At 43.9% G+C, this 12,948-nt stretch overlaps 1 protein-coding gene across 4 annotated transcripts in view; it reads right to left on the bottom strand.

Moving 5' to 3' along the window:
• Positions 1 to 12,948, bottom strand: part of EPN3 (epsin 3) — a 472,738-nt gene that overhangs the window by 54,964 nt on the left and 404,826 nt on the right. For all 4 annotated transcript variants that reach the window (XM_069654889.1, XM_069654890.1, XM_069654892.1 and 1 more), the window contains 2 exons: positions 11,693 to 11,861; positions 428 to 673 (listed from right to left, as the gene is read on the bottom strand). In XM_069654889.1, coding sequence (XP_069510990.1) covers positions 428 to 673; positions 11,693 to 11,861 — 415 coding nt within the window. The remainder of the gene's footprint in view (positions 1 to 427; positions 674 to 11,692; positions 11,862 to 12,948) is intronic.

Below are 12,948 nucleotides of genomic sequence, written 5' to 3'. Positions count from 1 at the left end.
AACCATACCTTGCGCCACCACCATGCACTGCTAAGACTAACACCCAGGACATCAAAGATGGCATCACACTTTGCGAAGGAGGGAGTGTGTCATGAACATACGAATAAAATAGTAGACAATTCTTTCTTGACCTCGGTTATCATTTGGAACAATTACTCCATTAGTCCTAGTGAATATTTCTAGCAAAATCAATGCTGTTTGAAACATTTCTAGTCGTCAGATATGCACCCGCACATCTGTAAAATTAATGTTGAGAGCTGGTTCTAACAATGCAGTCTAGCTGTGGCTTGCTCTCTGGATCTTTCTATGCCAACATGTGTTTTATTCAATGGTCCTTAGCCATTGTTACAGGTCTGACTAGGTTTTGCCTAGTACTCATTTAACACTAGTTGTCGCTGTGTTCAAGAACGTTTCAAAATCTGCTCACCAGGTACATGCTGCTTGCCCCCACTGTCCACACATGGTTCTGCATATGGCGGATGGGGAGCAGATGGTGCCTTCACCTGCAAGGCATCGGAACCCGGAAAGGAGAGATGGTCCCAGGGGTCTGATGATGTCTGGCCGCTGAATGATATTGTCTGGCCAATGTCCTCTCGTGGAATAGGTGCAGCTGGGGCCCAAGGGTCTGTCGAATTCCACAATTGTCCTGATGGCTCTACACTAGGATTCAAACCTAAAAGTCAATAAAAAGACAGCCAGTATGATGCATCAGAAAACAAGAGAATATTTAACAGAAAGGCTACAGGAGGGGTGGAAAATAACAGATTGGGCAGCTGAATGGAAAATATGATTGTGAGACTTATGGCTGATGCCGTTAAACTGATTCAACTAAACAGTCACCGTTCTCATTTTTTAGGATAACTCCCACGCGTTATTTTCTCTAATTCCCCCGCTAACAACCCAATCACTGCCCACACTCTCTATCGCCGATTATCATCTTCTCATTTGCTTGCACCCTGCCATCCTGCTTACATTCCAAACAAGTATACTACTTAACACTTATCTCAACTCAAATTTATAATCCGTTTACTCTTCTTAATCATCTCCTTGAACCTGAAAAATATAATCCTGCTTTCGACTACATGAAGTTTTTCATTGTTCTCTACTCCTCAAAATGAGAAACATCTGCCCTCCTTTTCTTTCTTACCACAGTCTCCATCCTCACCTTTGGTCTCCTCCTCTTTCTAATCTCCACTATCTCCTTGCTAACACTGAGCTCTTTCAACTGCTAAAATGTGCCAACCTGATGTCTGACCCTTTATACCCTCTCCCCTGCCCACTTCACTCCCGGTATTCAACTACTCTCTCTCCAATGGCACTCATCCATCCTCTTAAGTACCCTAATAGCCTCCATATCACAAAAAAAAGCCTAAACCACATATTTCCATATATTTCTATGAATTGTCATTCCAATTTATCGTCTTCCTTGTGCTTCTAAATTTCTTGGATATGCAGCACATGCCCAATTCAGTCATTATCTTGTCAAGAGGTGGATACCAGAGATCAAAGAACAAACATTTAATTAGTTCAACCCTTTTACTCTCTTTTGTGAGACGGGTTGATTGCCTATATAGAGAAGATATAAAATAGGATTTTTCACTGTCAGGTTGGAGGAGTAAATCAAACAAGGTTACATCTAACGTGCAGTTTCCTATTCTAATCAAAAAGGTTCCAGGATGGTTGAACCAGAGAAAGCGTTGCCAAGTACACTCTTTTTTTGATAAAGCTTTTTTTATTGTTTTTTACAACAATCACAACAAAACTAAAAACAACAAAAGGAGAAAGGGACTAGCATATCCAATCATAGGCTGATCTCAGTATTTGTATCACTAATCGTCAAAAGCATTTCCCATAACAGTGCACGTATTTATTCAAAGTCTTATCACCCATGTCCGTGGTTTCTAGGGCCCCTCTTCTTCCCACCTCGCCCATATTTTGGAAGCCTTGGTAGGGCAGCCTCTTGCGTTATATATTGTACGCTCTATCATAGCATATATGTCCATGTCCATTACCCATTTTCCCAGCGTCGGGGATTCTGGGGCTCCCCATTTTTGTGCAATATTGCTCTTCATGTGTCCTGCTGCAGTGGTCAAGAGCAGCTTTTCCCATTTATTAAGATCACTCTCCTCCGGTATGCCCAGGAGTAGGACCTTTGGGTCCAGTGGTATGGTGCGGGCGAGGATCCTATTGAGTTTGTTGCAGCATGTGTTCCAGAAGGTTTGGATCCGGGGGCATGTCCATAAGATATGAAAGAAAGTCCCTTCCTCCCCCCCACACCAGAGGCAGTTCCCCCCAACCGTATAGGGTTGTTCTAGGGTTGTTCACTCTATGCAAGATTTTAAGCTGCACCAGCCAGAGTCTGGAGGAGATGGTGACCTCCCGTGGGTGGATCGGCGCCTGAATCCAGTCTTCTAGATCTATCTCTCCCACATCCGCCACCCATTTAGCCCTCAAGTTCGTCAATTCCGGAGTGGCGAAGAATGAGATGGCATTGTATAGGATGGAAGTGCTTCTAATGGGGAAATGGGGATGTATGCTGGTAGCATGTTGCGTTCTATCGGTGTGTAGTCCGGGATATTAGCCTCTGCAGGTATATGGGTTTTCAGGGCGTGGGCCAATTGCATGTAGTGGTACTGTTCCGTACCCGGGAGTTGGAATTTTTGTTGTATACATTCAAACAAGGTTAGCTTCCCCTCTTCTAGGATGTCTTGGACTCTCGAAATCCCAGCCCCCACCCATCGAGGCCATGGCTCGAGTTTCCCAATTTCCATCAAGTTGCTGTTTTTCCATAGGGGTTGCACAGCCGTTATTTTGTTTTTCCATCCTACGAATGCATATGCTTTTTTCCAAACACTAACAATGTGCGCCACGGTTGAAAGCGTGGGTGGTCTCGTGGGGGGTTCAGTATAACAAGTGAAGTGGGCCCGAGTCGTGTATGGCAGCAATTTCTGCCCTAATGTGGTGTAGTTCCCGGTCCACGTGAAGCAGGTCGTTGACCACTGCAAGTTGTGAAGCTCAATAGTAGGTTTGGAGGCGGGGGACCCCTATCCCACCCTCCCAGATCCATCTTTGGAGCGTGGTAAATGCTATACGTGGCTGGCCTCCACCTCCAGTTTCCTGAGGAGGGTCTCCACCCGGTCGAATTCGGAGTCTGGGATCTTGAGTGGGGCATTCTGTAGGACGTATAAAAATCGTGGGAGGGTCATCATTTTGAAAAGTGCCGCTCTACCCAGGAGTGTCAGGGGGAGAAGTTTCCAATGATAGCAGTTGCTAACAAAGCGGTCGATGATCCGTTGGAAGTTATGTACCACGTACTTTGTGAGATCCCCAGATATCCAGATTCGTAGTTCTCGGAATCCGCTCTGCTCCATTCAATATGGGCAGTCCCGGGGGTTAGCCAGTTCTCCACCCTTCAATGTAAAGAGCACAGACTTCCCCCAATTAATTCTCAGTCCGCTGAACTCACAAAAACGGATGAGCATCTGTGTTACTATAGGGCAGGTGTGGGCTGCCAAGTACACTCTTAATCAAAGGACACCAAAGAATGCTTCTTTAGTTGGGCTTGGCAGATGTCCATTGTCTGTATCAACCTCTGGGAATCTGTGGTCGTATGACGCAATCCTCCCCTCACCCCCAACCACCCAGAACAAGACCCTGGAATGTTCCATGCCTTTACCCCTACAGGTTTTCTGGAGTAGGATTTTCTTCCACCAACCTGGGTACTTGTCAGGCTTAAGTATTTAGAACCCCCCTCTCAACCAAGGGTCGCCCCTCCAGGGCTTGAGTATAGACTTGTTAACAGGGTTGCACACACCTGCCAGGCTCCATTCACAGCAGGGTCAGGTTATCCTTCTCTCAGCTATGGTGGGCTTGAAGCTACCACAAGCATCTGGGCTCTAACCCGCAGTGATTACTCTGCCTGCTCCTTTTTAGTATTCTCAGACTTCTTCCAGCTTCTGGGTCAAAGCCCCCAGCAGACTCCTTGATTTACTCTCTCCTATAAGTCTAATCTCTCAGAACGTAGGGCTATTTAGCTTAACTAATTCCTGCTATCGCCTGCTTCTCTCGCTCAGCTTACTGCCACACCACCAACTTTCTGGAATGCCATCCTCAGCTCCATGCTGTAGGGTGGTTACTGTATCATTTAACTCTGAAGGTTGTTGCAATAAAAGCTCAGATGTGTGGGTCAATTTCTGTATCAGCTTTTGGTCCTGGTACCACCACCTCCTCATGTGTGTTCCCCCTTTTCCCAGGTGCAACTAGGTGTTCTGCAATTTTCAGTGGTTCGTGTTTGCTAGCAATCCTGTCAAGGGCACCAATATGCCAGTCGCCACCTCGAATATCATGGCACCAAGCTGTTCTGTGTTCTGCTAACCATGCCTCTGACAATTATACTCACACACTGAGGTCTAGTTCCCCTTGTGTACTTATGCCTGGTTGGTTTACCCAGCTTCACCAATGCCTGCTTTTCCCTGGGGTGTGGTCCGCAATCACTCTATACCTTTCACGCCCAAACTATGCCATGTGAGGTATAATACTCTGCAAGGGGACTTGTGGATTAAGCCTGTGGAAGGCAGTCCGCTCGGTGTGCGCAGTATTCTATTTAGACCTTTCCAGATATTGATATTCTCTGCCTCCCAAAACCTTTCCCAGCTAAGGGTTCCTTCGAAGGGACCTTACCCAACCTCTCATGTAAAATATATTACATACAGAGATGTCCACCCTGGTTGCAAGTGCACAGGGGTAGCGGCCAAGCGAGACTGTGAGCTATGGGAAATCCCCCATATGCCACCTTCCAGGCTCGCATAGCTGGTGGCTTCTCCTGGCCCCCCCGATTCCCCCATACCACTTTACCACTTTATGTATTCATGTTTAAAAGTTGCAAGCATAAAAAGGCCAGCTGACCTCCAAACGAGCCAGGAAAGAAAATCGAGCGACTGACTTCTGCAAGGTTTTCCTAATATCATCCAACTGAAATAGTTCCATTTATATGCTACGGTATTCCCCTGTATGTTCTCTTAAATGTGGACAAAGGTTTATTATAGTGTTTTATGAGCACTTTCACTTTTTACTTGGTAGTGAGGGCTCACAAAAATGCGGGTGGAGCTTCCTCCGCATTGCAGAAGTTGGAGAGAAGCTTGCTCTCCATTAGTACATCAACAGCTGCAGGAAAACGCTGAACTCCACATCATTAACTTCCATCCACAGGGAGAAACAGAGTTCAGACTCTGGTTTGTGCTTATTCATTTTTCCTTGTTCAGCACATGGGGAGGCAGGATGGGATGGGGAGCCGGACTATGGGGCTATTGGATCAGCAAACCGGCCCAAGGCGGGGCCGTTGGATGCATTGAATGGCTCAATTTGTGGCAGTGATCCAAACTCATCTTGCCCAGTGGGCCTAATGGTTGGTTGTTGGAGTGGACAGTAGGGAAAGGGAAGTTTTGGGTTTGCGAATTTGGGGCGCAGTGGGTTAGATTGGGGGAGGAGGGAGTGGTACTCTCTGGTGGTGGTATTGGGCAAAGGAAGTTGGAGGGGAGGAAGACCAGAGTGGTCCTTTGTTGCTTGGATCTCACTGCAGATCACCACTGCTGGGCATAAAGCACAAGTAACCAAGATAGTCCCTTCAAAGATTGATAACTGTAGCACATTTTATATGGGTTGTTTGAAAAGTCATATCTGATATTCAAGAACTGCAAAACAAAATTGGAAGGATTGTGGTCGATACTCCACCTTTTTCTCAAAGCACCATGTCTCTGGAACCTCTGGCTCGTCAACATCAGACTTGCCCCCTGGCTTTTACAGTTCAGGGAGGAGCTCAAGACCCTCTGCTTCAAGCAATGGCTTCTCCCTAGCACCTGGGTCCACCCCCCACTACCTGAGATTTGGTGATCTGTTCCCCACTTTTGCATCCCTTGCTACCTCTTGACCACTCTCCTTGACCATGACCATGTCCATGTCCTCACTGTGTGCAACACTCCTGCACGTTTTCACTATTACCTTGAACAAGTTAAGATGACAGTGTTTTACATATTTTGGGATGAAGGTTAGTTGGTGGGTTTATGTTTTAATCTTTATCTTCTTCTCTACTCCACTTCATACCAAGCCACTCCTTTCGCTCAGCATAGAACCCCTATCTATGCACAGGAGGACTATGCACCTTTTGAAAATGCATGGTTTATATTAGCTGGCACTGTGCACCACTTCCAGTGTTACTCCTTTTTGACATCTCTCCACCTAATGTTTTGTTTGGAGTGGGACCAAGCCTGATTTGCATATGGTATTGCTCTTTTTCTAGCTTAACATGTGAAGAGTGTCAGTCTGGAGGGTTGCCCAGAGCAATGCCAGTGGTTAAAATGTACTCTAAACCTTCAGCCATCACCTCTTTCTTTTGCTAATGTTTTCCCACATCTCCAGGCTTCTTTTACCTCTACCTTCCTGTTTATCTGTGCGATTACTGATCAAGACATTATCCTAGAAGGCCTCCATCTTCCAGCTTATTGCAAATTATTTGTCCTTTCCCTTCATTGCTCCTTGCTAGTCACATATCGTTTCTTCACAGGCATTTCCTAGCAAGTGGTACATTCCACGGCTGCTGTTCCAGCCCAACAACCTCCACACAACCTTTCCTAATGACCTCCTTCCCTCACCCACCTCAGACAGCCCGTAACATAGTTTGCGCCATCTCCGGCCTACACTGCATCACAAAAGTCAAATGTAGTTTGCATGAACGTGTATGCACTTACATTCATTCACATTACCTTTCTGAATATATGCTTGAGTTTTATGATAGGCTTGATTTTATTCTCTAATCTTTTTGTCATAATTGTGTTGCAAATAAATTGCTGCTATAGCATTAATTGTTGGTTGAGCCTTAAGCAGTGGTGTGCTCCAACAATCATTTACATGTACACCCCATTATACACCGGCCGTTAACATCTACTGATCCTACTTCCCACAGAAAATCTAGTGAGCAATAAAAATCAGTTACGCTGTTTAATCATAATTTATATACAACTATTTTCTTTTGGTCTGTTTGTTCTTGTCGAGTGATATGTTCCTCCTCAAGACGAGCCTCCCTTCTTCCACATATAACGTGACATCGATGCATATATGCATTTGATTACATACAGTACATATAGTGCTTGGCTTACTACTGTCATTGTTCATGTGGGAATTATAATACGTTCTAGCAGGTCTTAACACTGTATAAATACCCAAAATATCATTTCACTTTGAAAGTGCAAAGCTATCATATTTCATTAAGTTAATGAGACTGTGATAAACCTGTTCCCCCTTGTGACATTTATATTTTTCTTTGGGCAAAGAAGCCCCCAAACCTCGAGGGTTTGTAAAGCAAGTTTCAAGCTCCTCATGCATTATAGTATTATATTGTGCACTAATTCTCAAAATATGACATAAAACAGTCACATCAACCATAAAAGCAGCATTAACAAAACAAAACAAATACTTTCGCACCCGGGAAAAGCAGATTATCAAATCATAATCTGCCTTCCCCGGGCGCATTCGGTTATCATCGCCTGCACCCGCGGCATAAAATAGAAAATGGTCTCGCCCTCTTTTCAAACAGAGGCAGCCATTTCATACAATAATTTTTATGGCCACCGTCATTCTAATAGGGACTTGGTCCCTTTTAAATTTGAATGGTGGCTGCCATTATTTTTACTTCTTTTTTTTCTTTTCCTCAGGAGATGGGCTTGCACACTTTGTGCAGAGCTCATCTCCTCATGAAAATAATAGGAAAAATTACCCATTTGCACTCGGTTAAATCCCGGGGTGCGAATCGCTTTCACCCCCATGGCGGGTGTGCAGATATGGCCGGTAATAGCCCACAGCCCGAGCCAAGGCCCTAGCTTTGCACAGGCCTGCCATGGCTCGGGCTGGCGGCCCGTTACTGGCCATGTACACCCCCTCCCCTCGCCTAGGGTGTGAAAGCCATATTAGAACCTCCCCTTCATTTTTAATAGAACTATGGTTTGTCCAACAGGTCTCACCTACACAAAATAATTCTTCCCCTGCTGCATCCCTCCCTCTGTGCTGCCTGTGGCACCTATAACCTCTTTCCTATCTGCTTATCTTTCCCCTGTTCATTTGTCCATCTGCCTATTAAGGCCTGGATACCTGTATCGCTATTTACAGACAACATCCCAGACCCTGGGATGATGCGTCTCGAGAATCTATAAGAAATTGCAGAATATGTGGTATTTTATCTAATCTTGAAACCAGAAGGCATGTGTTAACACAGTGCTCATCAATGATTCATTATTATTCCAAGTATCTTGGAATCTATGTACACAAAATGGACCATTTGGGATTTAATGAGTTTTGGCACTATTGTATTAACGCACTTAACTCTAAGCTCTATATTGCACTGTTTAACATCTGGTTTATTGTTGAAATAAAAATGAGCAGTTGTGGACATTAGGAGGTATTATTCCTCTTTCTGATCCTAATGATCTGATTTAAGATCAGGTAAACTTGGGATATTTACTCCCTCTTACATATCCCCCATTTGGGTGATCTGTTGATTGTGTGTTTTTTCTTTATTTGTCAATGTATAGATGAAGTATTTGTATTTATACGAGAAAGGTTGATGAATTGATTATTTGACATTTGATCACTTGATGTATTGATTACTAAGTAAGTATTGTAATGAATATCTTGTTCTTTGCTGAGAATTTGTGTTAAATGGGTAAAGTTTTAATTTTTTAAAACTGTATCACAGTATCGCTATTTACAGGCAGGACTGGGCACTCAGACTACTAGATCCGTGTCTTGGCAAAGTTTAAAAGCTGCTTACCCCTTGACTAACTCACTTACTCCCCTCTGCAATCTGGCTTTCGTCCAGTTGATTGCACTGAACCTGCTTTCCTTCACATCATAAATATCCTCACATTTCATTGTCACTCTGAACAGTATTTTTTGGATGTTCCTGGATGTATTCACTACAATGGGTACTGTTAAGCACTAAACACTGATGATCTCTTCTTGGCATTTCTGGCTCTCTCCTGGTGCGTCCCTTACCTTTTAAAGCATTCCTATTAAGTATCATGGGGTGGTCATTTTCCTCTTTGTCTTTCTCTAGGTTTCGGTGTTCCTCAAGGCTCTGTCATGCCTTTTATGGTATCTCTTTACAGAATGCACCCTTCTTGCATCATTTTATGTCTGTTTCCACTTCTAATTCTTGGCTCTCATATTTTTCATTACTTCCAGACCAACTTCATTCTTCCATCTGAGACTGTTCCTCCGCCTTCAGGAAGTGGATGTGCTCCTTCTCAACTTCATCTGAAGGGTGTAGACGAAGGAGATTGACACAAAAGGTGGCATGGTGTTGGTTATAAACTTATTTCTTTGTGAAAAAGGTCCTTACTAACCCTAACTTCTAAGAGGGGTTCCCCTATCTGAAAACTAATACTAAAAGGGTCTGTCAGAATATCCAACATAAAATCCACTGCCCTGTGCCAAAACTTACTTCTATCCCTCATACTATTTAACTAAGAGGTAAACTAAAAAAACAAGTCCCTTCTTTAAGGAGAACGGCTCCCTTCTTCTTGGGTTATGTTCAAAAGATTGCTTTCGCAAGTCAAAGTTACCAGGGAGAATGACTTCCTTAGCGTGGCTTGCGGGTTTCACCCAGTCCTTGCACAACGTTACCTCCAGGAGAATGGCTCTGCTGATGCTTTCCATTTCTAAGTTTGGGTCCCAGACCCCTCTCTGGTATTCAGTGGTTTTATGAGCACCACTGGGACAAGGTAGCATTCCCTGGAAGCTTCCTGCATCAGCAGTCCCTTTTGTGTCCCCACTTAGCCTCCCAGGCACTGCTCCGGTTCTTCCAGGGATGGGTCTTCCGTTATGCTGCTTCCAGGCACCTTCTCCTTCGGCCGGTGGGATCCACAACATTCTTGCGTATCTATCACCTTTGCGGTCTCAGCATCTCCGAGGTACCCTTTGGTCCACTCGGCCCAGGATATGCCACTGCTCTTCTTTCCAGGTCAGACAGAGGGGTCTGCTCCTTTAGGGCCCCTGTTTGACTCTCACGCTGCTCAGACTGCTTCTGTCGGGATTTGAATCTCCTGGGTTCCTCGAAGACAACGTCCAGTCCATCTTAGGTTTTCTTTATGTAGGACTGGTCCCGCCTCGCCGATCATCAACACCTGCAGTGCATGATGGCGGGCGGTCTTAATGAGTCAGGTGAGCCACCTTTTGCTGAACTTTAAGTGTAATCTTCATACCTATTGTGTTCTTCCTCGTCCTAGTACCTACTTGGCTGGTGTCATCACTATGACAATACTACATATGTTTGATCTCTAAGGAAGGATTAGATTTGGATTGTAGGGCTAGGGAATGTGTGTGGGTGATGGGGTTTCCAGGGCTGCTCCCCAGATGGTTGTCCTTATCCCTAGAGGGGAGTCCTGCATTAAACCACCCCTATGGGGACTACTGGGTAGCGGCCTCACCTCCGTAGCCTCATGAGAAGGTGCTCCCCTTTGGGGAGAAGTGATGACACCTTGTGAATCATCACGAAACAAACAAAACTGAAAATGCCTGGCACAAACTGGTATGCATGCACCCTCAATTTTCTTTATCCTACCCCTGCATGTCTTTCGCCATTTGATTCTAACTTAAGTGTCATATTTAATGCCATTCTCAGACTTGTGCATGCATATTTATCCGCTTCACCACTGTTGTACTCTTTCAAAATCTGCAAAACTGGTCTATTTCTGGCTTCCCAGGCCTCAAAGCCTCTTACTCTGATCATCTCCTGTCGTGACTACTGCACATCCACCATGCAACTGCATCATCCTAGTCTTCCTGCCTATGCTCTTTCCCCACTCCAATCCACTTTCAAACTCTGACATCAATTTCCTTTTTTCCTTTTTCCCTTCCCTTACCTTACCTTACTCAAATGGTTTTATTTTCCTGTTTGACATCAAATTCCCTATTCTGTATGCTATAGAAATGGGTCTACAGTTTTGCTCTTTCCTATCACCTTTACAGCTTTATGCTTTACCCTTCCTCGCTCACCCGTCGCTCAGATTTCTCGTACCTTTTCCTCACCCTCCATCTGCTCAATACTAGGTTTGCTTTTTCCTTGTTCCAAACTATGACATTCTTTCCTTTGTGTTGTACCATCCATCCTCTGTTTAAATCTTTCCTCTTTTCACCACCCATAATGGCACCTCCCATTGTTGCCTAATTTTTCTTTCCCATTTCTGTATAATGCAGCATTTAGGCAAATGCATTTTAGATTTTAGAGGGTGCAACACAAATACAATTAGGTACAGGAGAAAAACCAAAATGCTGACATAGATAATACAGAAAAGCCAAGTGAAATAATAAGATGACACATTAGTCAACGAAACGAAGGAACTACAAGAGCTCTTTGCTCTTGTGCTGAAGTAGTTAATCAAGGAGGGGAAACACCAATTGGAGGTAATCGCGAGATAGGACAGGCAAGAGAGAATTTTAAGGTTAAAGAGATTAGTGAAAAAGGGTCAAAAGTGGAGGAAGGCATTGAAAGTGTACAAAGTAGACAGAATTTGAAAGAAAATGGGGAAGGAAAGAAATGGAGAGGGAGATCCACGTGGAAAGAAGGAAAATGCGAGTAAAGAGCTGTGAGTACAATTAGAACAATAGGGGTTGTGGGTAGGAGAGGGGCAAGCACAATACTTACTTATCTGCTCCCAGGAAGTGGACAGCGATGGGTTTGGAGCAGGTATTTTTAAGTTGTTATTCCATGTTTGAGCTTGATCAGTGCTGCTAAAGGGTGTTCCCCAGGGATCAGAAGAGGGCAGTGAGGACGGTGCCGGTCCAAACAGATCCACAAGTTCTACAATGGAAGACTGTGAAATAAGGAGAGAAGATTTCACAATCAAGTTTGTAAAGTCCTAGTACGCCTCATTGAATTATGCTCTCCAAGAATCAAGCAATTATTTTTCTAAAACCAAAAAACGTTCATTTAGGTTCAAGTTTAAACAGAAACCATTGTTTTGGTTTAGAAATGTTTTTCAGTATTCAAACTGTTAATTGCGCTTCAAAGTGCATTAGCATAGCGTTGCCAAATCTGCTTTGAATAAGAAAATACTTAATTTACATAGAGCACTAGGGTGCACATGCACTTCCATGATTTGTGGTGTAACCTTTTACTTTCTCTACATCTACAGACCACAATTACCAATTCTCAGTAGCTTCACCAGGCTCACCAGTTCTGGATACCTGGGCAATGGCAACTTCATCCACGATCCATCCTCAAGACAACTTTCAGCTTGTTTGTTCATTCATTCAAGAAGAAAGTTCATACATCTTCAAGTAGCACATTATGGCTACACAGTCTTAATGATATGGACTACATTTTAATGGAGTTTTTTTTATAAATAGAGCATGGTAAATCATGGAGGAGATTGCTAGGTTTTATTTGGGTACGGGAAGTATCCAAAAGCACTGCCTCTGTTGACTGCTAAATAAGTAAAACTATTTTTTACCATCCATGGGGGCGGAGTAACTACTAGTCATATTTCCATTTTTTTTCCAGTGATCAGAGCTATCACCTTAAAAATCAAAATCCAGAGTTGTTGCAACCTCAGACATTGCCAAATCGTACAGTATTTATTGTCATCTTGAGCACAATGCGCAGCTTGGTCTTGGACAAATACTATGGGTCATGCAGTGAATCAATGGAGACTGGCTGGCCCCCTTCCGGTCCAGTGAAAATAGACTCATCCAGTGCTATCTTTGCCTCTGGTAAGACATTAAGCTTTAGTAAACATCTTTGCTATGTGTCATGCACTTTTCCTCTTTTGTAGGGCCTGTTATTCTGGTGACTTTGATCAGAAATGAGATCGATATCCAAAAATGATTCTTCTTTAATCATTTTTATTCAAATATATCAAAATAACCAAAGGCGATTGCAACAAACCTCTGGGAATTTTT

Source organism: Ambystoma mexicanum, chromosome 3q (genome assembly GCF_040938575.1).
Source record: "Ambystoma mexicanum isolate Mex_15411 chromosome 3q, UKY_AmexF1_1, whole genome shotgun sequence".
Lineage (NCBI taxonomy): Eukaryota > Metazoa > Chordata > Amphibia > Caudata > Ambystomatidae > Ambystoma > Ambystoma mexicanum.
This window is presented reverse-complemented; position numbering and strand designations above follow the sequence as displayed.